We start from the raw sequence: 17,242 nt of genomic DNA on the forward strand, positions 1-17,242 counted from the left end.
GAGTAAGTCATGCTTTATTTTTTTCAAATGCAAATCAGTGAGAACAGTAACATGTTTTCTTTCTTTTTTTGTTTACTTTCAGGAGGTATATTGCTCCAAACCGTAGCTAGTAATTTACTTTGGTTGGAATGAACAAGAACAGACAGTTCAGCAAGTAAATGGAAAGCTATGGAGAAGAAAGTATGAACTGTGTTCAACTCATTGTTAACGCATGTGGCTTGGTATAATACAAAGAAAGAGACAGGTAGGCAAGAAAGAGAGGAAGGAGGGAGAATTGGGAGGGGGGCTGTATACCTTGCAAACTGGCAATATGCATGCAATTCTGTATCCCCTTTTTTAAGAAATTACTTTTCTTTTTGATGCATGTATGTAATAGCAGACAAATAAAACCATAGAAAAAATTACAGTAAGGATCTAATAATTAATAAGTTAATTAGTATTTGTTAATGTCAGAATGTTCCTTACAGGAGCATTTAAAAGTTGTCTTAAAAATGACAGCCCTGTCACCAAATATATAAATGTATTTTTATAATAATCCTTACTGATATTCAAAGTCTATTTCCCTTTCTGATGTTTCCTCAGCTTTGGGAGTTCTATATTTACACACAGGCACAAACAAAAAACAACCATGTCCCATGGCTGGTGTTTATAGTCCTCAGACACTCCTGCCTGCCCTCCTCTTGTTAATGATTGCATGTTACAACAGCCTGTGTTCCTGACTGTTTTGTTGTTTCAATTCTTTGTTTTATTGAAACTGAGCACCCATTTAAAAATTGCAACCAATAACCTTTGCACTGTTTTGTGCTATTTCTGCAAAATTTCAGGAAAATAATTTCATTAAACTGCAACTGTAATAATTTAAAATACTGCATTGTTACTTTATGTAACTTCTTCCTACAAACGAGTTATGGAGGCCAAAATGATAAATGGGTTAAAAAAAAGGCTAGACAAGTAGATAGGTGATAAATCCATCAATAGGTACTAAATATAATGGCCTTAATTTAACATTCACTTCAGAAAGTCCCTAAATGACTTACTGCTGGAATGCAAGCCAGGGAATGAGGGCATAATCAGGTATCCAAAAGTTCAGAGAAGGATGAGCTATATATGCCTATTTCTGGAACTGGACAAGTTTTAAGACATGGAAAATACACTGTTTATCTTCTAGTTTTATGAGCACTGCAGGGTTTCCAGTAATCTATGACATTTGTAGATATCCATCCAAAAAAAGGAATCAAAAGGAAAGCAATGTGTTAAAGTTTTGGGGTTTTTTTGGGGGGGGGCTAGCACCCCAAAAGGGCTTTAATCTTATTAAATATGAATTATTAACCAAGCTACAGTGAAAAGAAAGCAAAATCTTAAAATCTGGATAAACTCCAACATCTTACTAATCTCATCATGCATTATTGTTTCAGTTCTATCAAACCAAACTAAAATGAATGTAGACTTCCTAAAAAAAATCGTGCACTTAAAGGTTTTGCAATATATTGAAGGCATTCTTTACTTATTAAGACTCTAGTGAGAGATATGTTAGCTATTTTTAAAGGGCTTGGGTGAGGATTTTTTTGTTCAGGAACATGGTACATAAAGTTGAATCTACAAAAGAGTTAATCAGATTGGGAAATATACATCCTGCCTTTAGGAGACATTAAATTAATATGCATTCTTCTGACCTTTCTTAGCTAAGTATATTGTCACTCAATATCCTGTGGAGTTCTTAGTAAAAGATAGCCAAGACTCTCTACTGCCCTGTATAATTTTAATTAAAATTTGCAGTAAGTTTGGTTTTATTAATCTCTGGGCTTTGCAAACATTACTGCTCCAAAAGTGAAAGGGAAAGTTCTGTTTCAACAGTTGCATGAGTCTGGGCCTGTCCTTTGGTGAAACTCTACTTATTTAGAGTATTGAGTTATTTAGAATTTAGTTCCTCAACACACTATATTGTGCATTGGGAGAGGAAATATTCTAATGGCTAAGGGAATGGAGAGGGACTCTGGAGATCTGGGTTCAATTTATTGTCTAAGCACAAATTTCCTGTAGACCTTGAGAAAACTACTTAATAGGTTTCTTGCTGTTCACATTCCTTATTGTGGAAAAATATATTCCTGTCGGACTTGGCTACTGTGATAGTTAAACATACTAACTAACTACTTGAGAGGCACTCCAATAAAATAGGACTGTTGAGTTGGGAAATAGATATATCCGGCTCTCTAAAGCAGGGAGTGATGGAGAAAAGAATAACTTGATTTATGTGTGGTGTGTTACAAAAAACCCTCCCTAATACATGCTTTGGAAGACACTTAGAATCATAGAATATTTTGAGTTGGAAGGGAACCATAAGCATCATCAAGTCCAACTACTTACAGCTACAACCACTTCCCATGGGCCAGCTAGATCTGCTGAGTTTTACTAGTCTGGTCTTTGTCTAATGATGCTTACTGCCCCAGACCAGGGCAGGGTTTTGCCCTGTCAGACCTTGCTAGCTGGGATAGAACATTGCAATGGTGCATGGAGCACCACAGGTCTGGAGCTATGTCTGAGCAAACAATAAGTCAGACTGAGATACCCTACAGGCTCTGTGCAGAGCCTCTGTAGCTCACTTTGTCTCACATAAACTGTATGGTGGTCACACCAAACTGCTCAATTAGGTAAAACAAATGAGGAGGTTAACCATGTCTTTACTTCTGTGTCAGCTGATCTACAAAGGGGTTTTACAAAGGAGGTCCAGAATCCCACCTGGTGAGTAGTGTGTGAGTAGTATGTCTATCCTGCTGGGTAGGTAAGTGACACTGGGCTTGTCAAGATACCCCTCTTGTCCCTCTCGGGAGCCCCCCTGCCTGTCCTCAGGGCACACTGCACAAGGCAGAGCAGAACTAACACCCATGGACAGATATGGGATCTGCCAGGGACTCCTGCATGCAGCAGCACAGTAGCTAACAGTAAATCAGACTAAACCGTGACAAGCGGGCAAGAAAAATGGGCACTATTATAGTGCTTTTGAAGAACTTTAACTCAGTCACCTAAGTTTTCCTTAATTTTACAGAAGTGGCTGGAAGTGGCAACGTGAAAAATTAGTGTGGTTTCTGATTATGACACATGCTAATGCAGGCTGTGGAAGCTTTTATTTTGGTATAATGGTTTTAAATTTATAGTATTTTTCTTTTGAGTGTTCCCAAAGGTGCTTTGTAGTCTTTTGTTACTTGTTCTTACTGTTCCCTATGACTGGCATTGATTTAAAATATTGATTTTCTTTTCTTACTGAAAAATAATCTTTGTGTTTTCCATTTCAACAGGAACCATTTAGCACGAATTCATGCTGAGGCTCCACGTTACCACATTATTTTGCTGTTGATATTACTTTAACATATTGTAGTGTGTTAGAACTTCCTGCCTACCATGAGTTACTCCTACAAGCTCAGTAGGAAGCTCTCAGTTCACAAATAAAGAAAAACTGACAACTAGTTTTTAGGAAAAAAAAGCCTTGAAAAATTCTTTGAGTATGTATTTACCCTTTAAAGGCACATTGTGTCTCTTATTTTAATTTTCCTATTAATTTTAGAGGTTGCTAATACTTTTGTCACAACTTTTTTCTTTTTGTCTTTCTGTCTGCAAAGACTTGTAAAGTACACATACTCATTTAAAAGCTGATCTGGAAAGATTCAACTCATCTTCCATGAAACTGTGGTTGGTATTACTAACACCAAATAATGATATCTTCAGCTTGCTCAATAGTTTTGTAATGAACAGAAAAATTATGAACAGTTTCCCACTGTGGCTCCTGTGGGAAACAATGAGCCAGACAGTAATTCCCTGTTCATGTTAATAGTTTGGGCAAAAATGAAATGCACAGCTGAAGATGGAACGATATTTAGAAAAAGCTTGAGGACACTGTGTTTGATGTGTCAGCATGAATGGAAGTGGTCACATACAAACTCTACCTGCACTCCTACTCTGACAATAAAATCTTCAACAGATAATTTTCTATATTCACTTTTAATATGTGCTTCACCTAGGAAAGAAATAGAAGGTCACAAAGCTATGATCTGAGCAAGAAAGTGACATTGTTATTATTACAACACTTTTGAACATATGATTAGTGTCAGAAATTTAAGCATACCTTTTTGCATCATGAAAAGGTCACTCCTTCATGCTACATATTATCTCAATTTGTTAAAGAATTCTGTAAAATTACAGAACTATAGAGAAAATTGAAGGAGACTAAAAGATGAAAAGCAATATCCAAAGGCATAAAAAAAACCCATAGAGGGTGGAGGAGACATGACCAGAGAAGAAGGAATTGAGTGTTTTAGCAGTTTCATGATGGATATATTGAATATGAAAGAAAGACATGAAACAAAGCAGTACTTAGGGATTTTCACTACAGGAAAAACAGAAGAGAATACACAAGTGAGTCTTATCTTCTTTTCTTTCATGGGAAGTAATTATTGGTGAACAGGAAAAGTTGGAAGTCTGTTTATATACTAATTTGATCTTTAGTGTAACTTAGGAATCAACAGCAGAACGTGTGCCTACTCTGTCCTATTCCCTTATTACCTACAGTGGCTTTCATTAAATTACATATGTGTGTTTCTTCCAATTAACTGGGATCCTCTCTTACAGTGGAAGAAAAATCTTCTCTTTCACTTTGCTAAAATTAAGTTTTGATTTCAATGAGTTTATTATTTGAGTCCATGAGTTTATTCAGAAGAAGATTAACTGATTCCAAATCCTACATTTCTGAGGCTGCAATTAAAAAAAACCAAACTTTGCTTTATGTCCTGTTCTCATTTAGAAAGCCTAGAAATTGCATCAGTTGACAGAAGCTTGGACACTTCAGTGATGCACTTTGCACTGAAACAGTACTGAAAACCAACCATATTAGTTTTACTGAGGAGACTCAGGAGCACAGTATGCCAAGTGTAATGTAACAGCAAACTGGTAGTTTTGGTGAGGTAAAAACAGAAAATGAGGAGGAATGGAAGGCTCTGCAGAGAAACTAAACATGTAGGCAACAGAAGAACATACACAATATAGTCCAGTGCCATCCCATCTTGGTATCCTCAGCTGTATATGGGGAGATAGTAAATATGGGGCATTATGAAAAAGAACAAATCAAAGAGACTTCCATTGTTTTCTACCTGTACATAGACTATGGGAAGAAATGGTGAAAACGTGGTGAATGGTGTAAAGAGAGGGTTACTCTAATGTCTAGCTAACTCTCAGAAACCGGCTGGGGATTCACAAATGAGCTTTTGTTAAATGTGTGCTCAGTTTTAGCTTTATGCTACTTCAGATGAGGAAGCTGTTACCATCCTCTGCTGTTTGCTTGCCTTGTTTTTTTCAAAGGCCTTAACCATAGTAGCAGCTGCAACTGAAGGGACAGTGTGAGGGTTGACTGACATGGACTGTGCTTACCCCAGCAAAGCAAAGCTCTGTGACAGGGAATATGTCATTATTACACAGTTTACCAGTATTTATAGGTCAATACATTTGTACAAAATTTTCTACTCTGACCCCTTTGTCCTGGTCTCCTTTAGAAACACAATCTTCTGATTATTCTTCTTATGGTAGTAATATCCTTTGTTATCTCTTTTGCTAGTAAAGTCTTTGTTACATCTTTCATTAAAGCGGTCAGTGTTAGAGGGTCAGAGTGAGCAGACATGATGTCTTCACTTCTGTTCTTGCCTTGAGTTTATATCTCCTTTGGCTTTCACTGTACCAGGGCCAAAAAAAAAGTTACGCATTATTTTTCCCATAAAAATATTACCTAATATTCATAGATGCCATCTCTAGAAAGGTACTAGTATGTTTTCATAAAATCAATGAATCACAGAATAGTTAGGGTTAGAAGGAGATCATCCAGTCCAACCCCATGCCAAGTCAGGGTCACCTAGAACAGTGACACAGGAATGTGTCCCTTGGGTTTTGAATGTCACCAGAGATGGAGTCTCCATGACCTCCCTGGCAGCATATAAAAAATGTGTTTCGCAAGATACCTGTTTTGTCTGTGACTTTGGTTCTCAGTCACGAATGCTACATAACTTATATTAGTGGTCCTGTGGACTTAAATTTTGAATTGGTTTTAATGCCTTTTAAGAGAAAAGAGGATGAGTCTGCCGGGGATGCAACAGACTTTAAACAATTAAAAAATTTACTGTCAGAATCACATGTAGGGCAGAACTCTTGGGCCATATCCCACAGCAGTCCAATGTAGCCATTAAGACTTTGCAACATCAACATGTTTAAGAAAGGCTTAAGGTTTTATTAAACAAAAAACCCCAACATTCTCTGCTGCATTCAGTGTTATGCTTCTTTATCTTAATTTTCCCATGTACTGTACAGTTGCCTACTGAGGCAATACTGCACTTTTTTTTTGTAGCTTGTCAGGATATATACCTTGAAACAATTGAGGAATTAAAGGACACAGGGTTTAGCTGAGTTCTTTCACTCTCAAACTTATTAATAATATGTAAATTCTGCCAGAGTTAGGTTTCAGAGCTAATATCCTGCCAAAATAAGTGTCAACTTACAACTCTCATAGCTATCTCTTCTGTTTTGCGGATACTTTTTGCATATGTTGCCTGGAAGAAGGTAATAAGTTGTCCCAAATTTGCTTATAATACAGCAAATTTGACAGCCAAAAATCAAGTGCATCAAGCTTTGTCAGTCAGTCTTTGCTTTTGGATCAAAAATTGTTTGGAGTTTTTTTTCTCAATTAAAATCAGGGTCAGTCCCTAAAATCCAACCACATGGAAGTACGTACTTGTAAGAACTCCTAACAGAGAGAAATGGAACAATGTTCATGGCATAGCTGATCACCTTAAACACACAAGCTAAGAACAACCGTGGCATTTGCAAGTTCTCATTTACAATTTCTCTTAGAAATGGTTTGTTCTGATTTTCTTTTGTTAAAAAAATAAATGCTTGTTTTCTAGTCAGCAATCTCACCAACATTTTTATGTGTAAAGCTTAAAGGCAAGCAGTTACTCATCCTAGTTAATGCAGTGGAGGAGGGAAAGGTGATGGCAGTCAGCCACAGCCTGCACATGTAGCTATAAGGTACTGTACTTAAGAGGTAGAAGGCTCCCTACATAATGTCCTTTGTCATCCTGCTGGGGATATATTTACACTGTGAGTTTGTCTTGTCCTGTTTTGTTCCCAAATCATAATTCCTCAGTGTGCCACAACACCTCCCTTACTCTCAGCATCTTCTGGTGGGGAGCCCACAAGAATGGAGGAAGACAGGTTGAAAGAACATATTAGGTTCAGTCCACATTTATTCTTCCCATCTGAGGTGAAGTGTGGAACAGTTTTATTCCATGCACCAAAACCAATCCTCCAATCCTGCCTCCAACAGCCCTATGTCTTCCCCATGAATCATACAACCCATGTACACCAGGCTCAGGTCTCCATGCTACCAAAATCATTCAAACAGGGACACTGAGAGCCAGTTTCCCAGGACAGCTACTAAAATTTCAAAAGATGGAAAGTCCACGACTTCCCTGGGAAACCTTGCCAGCACTTAGTCATCCTCAGAGTAAAAAACTGCTTTTTGGTGTTCAGAGAAAGCCACCCGTTGTTTAATGCTGTGCCCTTTGCTTCTGGTCCTGTCCGTGAAAGAGGGTGTTAATGCTTTTGCAGGGCACCAAGGCAATGGAAGTTAGTTTATGTATTACATTACAGTGTCTAACTAAACGGATAGCACAGGACAGCCCCTGCAAAATCTCAGGTTCATGTCAGTGAAAATATGAGTATGAACTGCAGGAATTGCAGAGATGTCCCCAGTGCCATCAGGAACTCATGATTGCAGTGCTTGGCACTAAACAGGTCTTTAGTCTCAAATGTGTAAAATACTTCCTCCAGTTAACTTGACAAGTATTTTTCTACGAGAATTTAGGCTGCAAACCCACAAATCTCAGAAGTACAAGTCTTTAAAATCAGGCAGTAGATAGGGCCTGCTGCTTCTATTTAAAACTTTTCTGAGCTGTTATTTAAATTGTTGCTACACCTATTTAATTTTTCTCCACAGTATTATCAGCTGTTATTGCTATACCACAACCACCACACACCACCTCTGAACCCTGTTAGGTTCCTACAGATAGCTGGAACCTATCCATGGCCATGGAGAAACACATCTCCACACCATCTACAACCTCTGTATTCCACACCTCTGCAGTCCATCATTGTCCTACAAATAGTTAGAATGAACCATTAAATGTGTGTGTATACATGGATGGGACATGCAGACATATAAAAATATACATAAATAATGTGTACCTAAGAATAAATCTGAGAGCTGCACAGAGGAACCTGGGTGTTTGGAAGCCACCAGTATTGAGTATTTTAGGGGTTCCTAGGAGCTGGCTGCACAGGCTAGGAGACCAGCCACCTCTCTGATATTGGCCCAATACAAAACAAGAAACAAACAAAAAAAATATATAGATAAAACTGATTTTTATAGTAATTTCCATATATCTTAAAAAAAAAAACTGGATTGAAATTTATTGTAGTCATGCTTTTTAGCTCACTGCTGCTGAAGGAAGCAGTTCTCACATTCCTAGACTGCTCCTACTAATGTTCTGGGCCCTTTCTTGTGTCAGAAAAAACATTTATGCAGCTGCAGGGAGTCTGATCAATAACAAATTCACTCCTCTCCTCCTGCCAACTTTAACTCCATTCCCTGAACAAGTGCATAAATACGGTGCCAGCTCAGGCACATAGTGAGAGGGAAGTATAGCAATGAGGAAGGGTAAGACTATCTTCTTTCTGCAATTCTCACATTATGACCTGATGCAGAATAAAAAATCCATTTCTCAGAACATTACAAAATCATTAGATCACCCTAATATGTAGACCAGCAGTTAAAAAACCACAAAAAATATTATATCACACAGAATACTTATATTAACGAATACAGAGGTATCTAATGCATGGAAGTTCCAAATTATACAAAGCAAGTCTTACAGCTCAACTCTTATTTCAGATATCTAAAAGTTAGAGTGTGCATAAGACACACTAAACATAGAACAGCAATCCTGTTTACTGCCTCCATGATGACAACACCAACTCAATACAGCTTATTTGTCGATAGAGACAGTAATGCCATGAAGGATAAACTTCCTAATGGAAATTAGGACATGGACCTCATGTAGTTAATGGACTATTGGACTAATGGACACCCAGTGGAGTTCATGCAGTTTAATGTCTTATAAAGGGTGCTAAAGCACTGTTTCAGAGCTTCCCCTCCTCCACAAAAGGATGAAGAACAAGAGGAAAACTGCTGGTTGAGTGGGAAGTATCAGAAGTTGAATGCATGAGGTTTATGTCCACTGGAACATAATTTACTGCATTCACATGATTCCTAAAAGGGGCAAAAATGCAATGCCACAAAGGCAGACCAGGTAACTCAGATGGTATCTTAATTTTCATCTGAAGATTTCACTGTGAGTTCAGCTACATTTTTTCCACATACCTGACACTGTTACTTGAGAACACCAAAAATGATGTTCCTGTTGCTGTCAAAATCAAGAATTAAATTTGAGAATATGAATTATCTGTTAAGACATATGCTATAGTCAAATATATGGCAGTGGTTTGGCAAAGAAGAGATATTTGAGAATGAACAGCTTGCAGAGGGGATGGAAGGCACTTGCCAGCTTAGGGTTCAGCAATGTACATGATGCCAACAAGAACATGTATTTTAGCTTACACAGTAAACCAAACATAACCAAAATTGCCAGAAAATGCTATAGTAGATTTGGCTTTCTATTCTGAAGTTTGTTTTATCCAGAAATGACATGATTTAACTCGCAAATAAAAATATGAGCTGCTGTACAGTGCTCTGTTCTAAAAATGGATTTATAAAAACATTACTTATGTTAGTCTGGATTTATTTAAACAATGAGGAGAGGGTTTTACAAATTAACTTCTATCCAAGTAGGAATATCAAATCTGGAAGTTTCAAACACTGTATGGCTTGCTCCCTACATACTTCTTCTCCCTTTTTTTGTGAGCCTATTTTCACAAGGGAACCAGAGAAATTAGCCACTTCTGTGTTTATTATGATTAGTCATGCTTCTTGGCATAAGTTATTGTATTTTGCATTTAATAAACAAGCATTTATGATGCAAATATCCTAGGAATGGAATATATTTGTATACAAATTCTGAGAGATAGAACACGATTAATTATTTTATTTTATATTTCAAAATCTTAAATCTTTCTCTCATAAGCACACAAAACAGAACTTTACCAGGAAGGATTTTTCCAATCTTCTCCCTTTGAGTGTGGTACACTTTTATTTGTTGATCAGTGATTTTCATGAAAAAAAATCTACACTGCAGAAAGCAACAGATTAAAGAAATATATGACTGAAACTATGGTAGCTATTTCTCAGCATAATTTCCTTATAGCAACATTTGAGTGATGCTGGTTACACACAGAGATTTATTAAAAAGCAATGTCATACCTGTAGACATGCAGGAGCTCTGCCTTGGGGTTTATTCACATCAACAGCCACAAGCTGCCAACCTCCAGCAGCATCTTCATGAAACATCTTGAAAGGGAAGACGGTCGTCAGAGATGTTTTGTGTGGCAATAAATACAAGTGAGATCTAATACATTCCCCTTAAGGACCAGCATGCATTTTCATGATAGCTAGTTTAAAATAACAGAGGAATGATTCTTTCTGCTACAAACAAAAAAAAAAAAAGTAACATGCTTTTTCCAACAGTTGTCTGAATTTTACTCAGATAACATCAAACACAATGTGTCTCTATTAGCCCTAATATGGAAAACAATTCAGTTACTCTCTGGCCAGCATCATTCGATAGTGGTACCTGTTCAGAATAATTTCCTTACTAAGGTAAGCTTATCCTAAGAAAAAACAAATACATTGTGACCACATAGATAAGCTTCAAGGTGCATTTGGTAATAGCAGACAACCCCATCTTTTCTACTGGCAAAATTATTTTACTGCAAGGACCACTTTATTTTTCTTGCACTGATGCATGTCAAAAGTAGCTGGACAATACTTATATATAATTTCACAGAGATGAAAATTCCTATAAATAGCTGAATATTTCCAAGCTCTAATGATGACAATGGAAAAGGTTCTCTTGACCACAGTGGTGTTCACATTTTATCAATAGCCTCTGGAAGAGAAGACATAGGCATTCTGTTTTGTTGGGTTTTCTTCCTCAGAAATAAGGACACAAAATGATGCAGACTGCTGGACATAAGGAACAGTGAGACAGCACACATGAAAGTGATTAACACTGTCCTTGAAAATGTTCTTGAAAGAAATGAATGGTTCTAGCATTTTGAGTTGCCACCTGAATGTACCATGTAATGAAGTGTGGCAAAGTTCCCACCTCACTCCCACCTTTTCCTCGACACCCAGCACTCAAACGAGTCACCTCAAGAACACAGCCACAGGAGGGTGGTTGAAGCTTAAAAGTCATCCTGAGAGAAGTTCTCATTAGACTGGGGACAGTGTCACCCAAATATGGTTGTAATTCTTCCATGTCTTTATTTAGCATCTCTGCACTGGGAAGAGCTGCCAACTAAGATCAGCACAGTTACTCCTCTTTTTATCTGCTTTGAAGTATATTGCTAAAGTGCTTTAGAAGAACCTCCTTTTATCCTTTTATAGAGACCCTTTCCTAGACTTCGACTCCTGGACACTCATTTTCTTTTCTATAGAAACAAGTTTGGGGAACAGCTCAGAAATGTATCAAGCGGGAAAATTAAGGCATAGCTCTCAAGGCTACTTCCTGCACAAAACAAGCATGGGTTTTAACTTTCGACTGGTGCTTTGAACAAGAAATCCTGCAAGATATTTTCTGTCCTTCTTCATACAGAAAAAGATAAATAATTTTTGCAGTTTGGTAACCTGGACTCTCTAGATATCCCATTATGTCACTGACTCGAGGAATGAAGCAGCCATTCAAACCATTTGCTTGTCTGCAGCCAGCAAGCTATTTTCAATTTGCATGATGCAGATTATAGTCAACATGTTCTTCGGCATCATGACATTATTTTAGATATTTTATATTTTTAATGTTGGCTGCTTCTTGTGTTTCTCTACATTGAACTCTCTGTTCCATCCTCCAGTTCAGGCTGGATAAGCCTATATGGCTCAGAATTTGTCCTACGAACATTAAGTTCCTCAGGCTAAGCATATGTCATGTAGAAAAGTCCTTTTTTTTATACTTTAAAATGATATCACAAAGTCTGCTTTGAAAAAGACATATATACAGAGTAGAAATTATTGCCACAAAGTCTATTTGAGGCAAAAAATGTAGCAGCCAGCAGAAAAGGACTAGATTTACATACGGATTACAGGAATGTAAAAAAGAATATAAAATATTCAATAATTAATTTTGAAAACTTAAATCCTTTGGCTTAGGAAAATAAATAATCTCCAGGTACATGGTTAGAACAAATTCCCTCATGGGTATGTTTCGCATATCTGTCTTTCTAAGAGCTTTTTGCAGGCAGGTGGTACTGGTTCTTCTCAGAGATGGCAAATTGGACTACCCTGGAAAAGCTTTGTCTTTTGCCCATTTGGGACACATAATCTCATTGTTAAAATAATGAGTGAGAGAATTTAAATATCAACCCAGTAGCTCTTCTTTTTCATACTGGGTTCTTCCTCACTACTCAGCCCACCCTTTCTATCACAGTTTCTTATTTTTATTCGGCGTATCACTTTCTGTGACTGCCCCAGCTCTGAGTGTGGCTCTTTCCTTGCCCTATAGTCTATTCTTCCTTGGTCTCAACACACCCTTCTCAGTTCCAGGACCAGCTTCCCCAAACACTTCAGCCACCTTCTGACGCCTCTTCTTCCAGCTACTTTGGTATTTCAGCTCTTATTTCTTAGCACAGAAAGTGATATCCAGTAGCAATCCTGACTTCAAATGATGTAATGGTTCAATGACATGATAAAAAAGCATTATCATACTTTATTAAAAAGAATACAAACATAGCAATAGCATACTTAGCCATATAAAGAACTGTATTACGGTCTTCTCTATTATTCCTTTCTAAGAAAGACTAGTTAGATAATGCAACCAAGAATTTAATTTTTTATGAAAATTCATATATCAGGTTTAGGCTATAGGTAGCAACATGCAAAGTCAAATATGTCATATATGACAAGAATATTTTGCTTATTATTAATTCATAAACTAAACCAAATCAAATCCCCAAAGAACCTTAGCATGTCAAGTGCTTCACCTGGGTGGTGGCAGTTGAAGTAGTACTGCTCCTGGACCCCCACATCTGCTGGAACTGCACTCTAATTTCAGCAAACGTTTCAATGATGACTGCAATAAAAACATTCTGGGAAAAGAAAAAGAAAGAATGGCTGACACAAAGCTCAGCAAGCAGAAAAGAGAAGAAATTAATTCTAATAAGATCTATGTTTCCGACCAATTTAAAAAGACATATTTTTCAGTACCTTAACAAGCCAGGCCAGAAAGAAAATTAAGGTGATGAAATAGAAATATGAACGCCATCGGGGAAAACTGTCAATTGCTCGGTACATAAGGAACACCCAGCCTTCCTGAGAAGCAGCTTCGTAAACAGTAAATATGCTTGTGCCTGTCAGAGGAAAAAATGGAAATGTTTGGCATTAAACCTCCCTAAAAGTTTTCAGTATCAGCAAACAAACTTTTATCAATCCTATTTTGATTTTTTCTAAAGGGTGTCAGCTGTTCTCCTTCAAAGGTTTTCTGGTGCATTTCCATATTTCCTCCTTTTGCAATTGAATTGGTTTTGTATCAGATGAGACTGACACCCTTCCCTCCCTGGACAGACATGCATAATCCCTTAGAAGAGTTCACTGGCAATATGCAAATGTATCCAAAGGCAGAATTTGTCCCATCATTTGCATTCAACAGCATCCCTGAGAAAAGGCAAATTGAACAAAGATCAACATTCAGTAGGTGAAAGAAATCACTTTTAATATCAGTAACACTAAGCAAGTAGCAATAGACCAAGAAGGTGCCTGACACTAGCAAGCACAGTAAGCGTCTACAGCAAGCTACTGAACTGCTCTGAAATTCAGGTAGTAGCTGCATTAATGTACATATGTTGCCTTTTAAAAGCATTTTTAAGTTGGACTTGCTATATCACTCTTGAGGGGGTGGAGAAAAGATGAAAGGAAAATTATGAGAGACCTTTTTGTGCAGAAACCACTTCTGAATAGCAGTTATAAAGCTACTAATTTTAAGCATAAAGTCCAAACTCAACCTAATGTCTGAGTGATAATATGCTTTAGCCAGCTTGGTCTTCCTCCTTATCTCTGCAATGAAAGCTTCAAAATAAAGACCAGTTATAGCTTGTAAGTCATTCTTGTTTAAAGCAATTTTTTGTTCCAAGAAGAAACACAATTAAACTGTGAAATTAAACTGTGAAATCTCACAAACTGCTGTGAAATCACAGAATTGTCCTACAGCCACCCACCAGCTCTGCTCCACTACTGCTTCGTTTCATTGAATGTCTTCGATAAAAGAGAGAGAGCATGAGGAGCACTGCCCTCAGCAATACAGCAGCTGCTAGCAACATAAAGATGGAAAACCGACTATCTGATCTTCACAGTGAAAGAAGAGGTTCTGGGCAGAAATTCCAGAGTCCAGGAGTTTCCCAAAAAATCACAGCAGCCTATAGTGCTACTATTTTCCTGTTGAATTTGTAACATTCTACATCCTTTTGTCTGCTAACAGGGATGCAATGAACCTGGAGCCAGTTTTGCCTCAGGGAGTCCCTTCTGCAGACAAATCTTCAGAATTTAGAGAGGAGAGAGGGAAAGTAGGTGTTTTCTGTTTAACACCTACTTTTTATAGGTAGGTGTCAACTGGTTAAGATGGGCATGGTGGGTAAGAAAAACCGTTAGGTTTTTTAGTTATTGGATTCCTTGCTTTTTACTGCATATGGTTCTCAGGACCAAGAGAAAGAAATGAAAACAAAAGGAAAGGAAAAGAATTCAAGCATAGAAAGCAAAACCCTTTCTATTTCTTTAGAAGAAAAAGTGGTCTCTATCAATACTGAAATACTCCTGAAATACTCATCAGTGATTACTTCATGGGTATTTTGCATTTCAAAAATTCAAAAAGTAATGGTTCAATTGTCTAATAATATACTGTTGCTGAACTGATTAAATTATTGAACAAAACAGTGCTGTTGAGGACAGGCAGAGATTAAGGAAAAAAAAAAAGAATCTATTAAAAGTTGCTGGCTAGGAAACTGTCATTAGTCATTACCAATGGGAAAGTCACAGTGAAGATTAGTAAAATAGAGGGGATGTCATGCAAAGTATTTCTAACACATCTCTGGGCCATCTGCCACAGTAAAGCAATACTGTGAATGGACAAAAATGCACAATTAACCCAATTAAAATGAGTTTGCCTGTGACACTAAAGTAAAAACGTCTCTACCGTGTAGAGGTATTTTTAAGGCTGTTGGAAACAATCCCTCTTAAGAATATACATTCTTGCTTAACAAATGTGACTAGAATGTAATAAAACTTTCATTAATGATGCCAGGAACCATGCTGTTCACTGTCTCTTGGAAATCCTTTTTCAAACAGAATAAGGGATGCAGAATAAGGGATGCAACACCCTAAAATCTTTTGCCTTGAAAAAGAAGAGTTATTCTTAGTTAGCAACTACCTTACTGCATGTTTTTGCTCTTCTGTTTTTTTCTGATTATTTCTTTAGTTTTGGACTACAACTTCCTAAAGCCAATGAGTAAGTTATTAAAAGACTCTCCTCTCACAGCAACATACTCTGTTTTTCTCACCATGTTCAAAGCCATATGGAGGGTGAGAAAATATCAAAATTTTAAGTGATGGTAGGATACATCCCAAAAAACTAGACATGGGAATGCTGCCACAAATGAAACCCAACATATGCCCCTGAGATCAAATGGCAAATTTATTGTTTTCCACAGATGTCTGTATTCTATCAGTGACAAAGTGTCTTTTCCTACTAGTTCAAAGGGCTTAAGTAATGACAGCGTAGTGCTAAGAGTCTCATGCTTAGGGCATTTGAGAACATAGATCCCCCAGCAGCAGGAATATGGGTGCCACAGGGAATGAGGACTTGAAAACCTGCAGGGCCTGGCTATTCAATACATAACAGAATGCAGTCACCTCTTGTCAAAGTCCTGAACATTAGGATCATCATTTATGCAATGTAACTGCAGGCATCAGTGAGACTTTTCAGCCAAGAAAAAGCTTTGAATTATGAAGAGAGTTAAACACATGGTTGTTATGGCACTGCTCATCAGCTTAAGCATGTTGGCATGGGCAGCTTGCTGAATTTGAGATATAAAAATATCTAGCAAATATTTATGATAATTTTCCTGATTATTTCAGTGAATGGTTAAACCACGAAAGCATTCAATATTAATTTGGGAGGAACTTTCTGACAACAAAATAGGCAAGATAAAGTAACATGCTTTGAAGTTTTTGTGTTTTGTTTGAACTTGGCTAATAAATTCAATTTTGATGTTATAATAAAACAATTCCTTTAAACACAATGCTAGTTAAACAAAAAAAAAAGAAGCAAACACCTCTCAGTAGAAATTAAAAGTCAATAAATCAACATCATAATCCGTATCAATCTCAAATGACTACTTTTATCTAAGCAAGAAACACTTCTACCTTTGGAAATGTTTTACAGCTGTACGTAGTTAATATCAAAAAGAAAATAAAAAATGTTCAGAAAATGAAATATTTAGTGAAATACTGGGAAAGAGAGTGAATCTTGCTTACTTTATGTGGTATTTTCACTAGCTCCATACTGTATAGAAGACAAGACAGCAATCAGAGACAAACTTATCCTTACTCATATTGTATGTTTAGTATGTGGGGATTCAGCACCAGAGTGCAGGGGGCTTATTTCTTCTTCAATACACGTGCTTTCAGATCTAGAAGATGCCAACATTAGTCTGAAGGGGCATGGAGAAAATAGTTGCTTTGACACCTAAATAATTGTAATACAAGAAAATTCTAATGGTCTCCATGCCTAATCAGGAAGCAAGGTAACTTGGCTCTATACAGATGAGTAGATTACAGGGAAACAAAAAGAATTAGAGGAGCCAGGGGAAAAAGTGATGACTTTTTTTAGGGAACTAAAATCACCTATTCTGCCAAAACCCTGTTCTTTAAATTAGTAAGGAATATAGAAAGTGTGTATTTTTTAAAAACAAAGGAACTCAGAGTTAACAGAAAAAT

General features: G+C 37.2%; 1 protein-coding gene across 2 annotated transcripts in view; it reads right to left on the minus strand.

The window, feature by feature from the left end:
* The window catches only part of NALCN (sodium leak channel, non-selective), a 212,108-nt gene that overhangs the window by 130,847 nt on the left and 64,019 nt on the right, over nt 1–17,242 (minus strand). Inside the window, exons 7-9 of one of the 2 annotated variants that reach the window (XM_041423381.1) lie at nt 13,463–13,605; nt 13,240–13,344; nt 10,469–10,555 (exon numbers count right to left, since the gene is read on the minus strand). In XM_041423381.1, the coding sequence (XP_041279315.1) occupies nt 10,469–10,555; nt 13,240–13,344; nt 13,463–13,605 (335 nt within the window). The remainder of the gene's footprint in view (nt 1–10,468; nt 10,556–13,239; nt 13,345–13,462; nt 13,606–17,242) is intronic. The other variant, XM_041423382.1, reaches the window with a different exon arrangement.

Source organism: Onychostruthus taczanowskii, unplaced genomic scaffold (genome assembly GCF_017590055.1).
Source record: "Onychostruthus taczanowskii isolate IOZ18803 unplaced genomic scaffold, ASM1759005v1 scaffold77, whole genome shotgun sequence".
In the NCBI taxonomy this organism is placed as follows: domain Eukaryota; kingdom Metazoa; phylum Chordata; class Aves; order Passeriformes; family Passeridae; genus Onychostruthus; species Onychostruthus taczanowskii.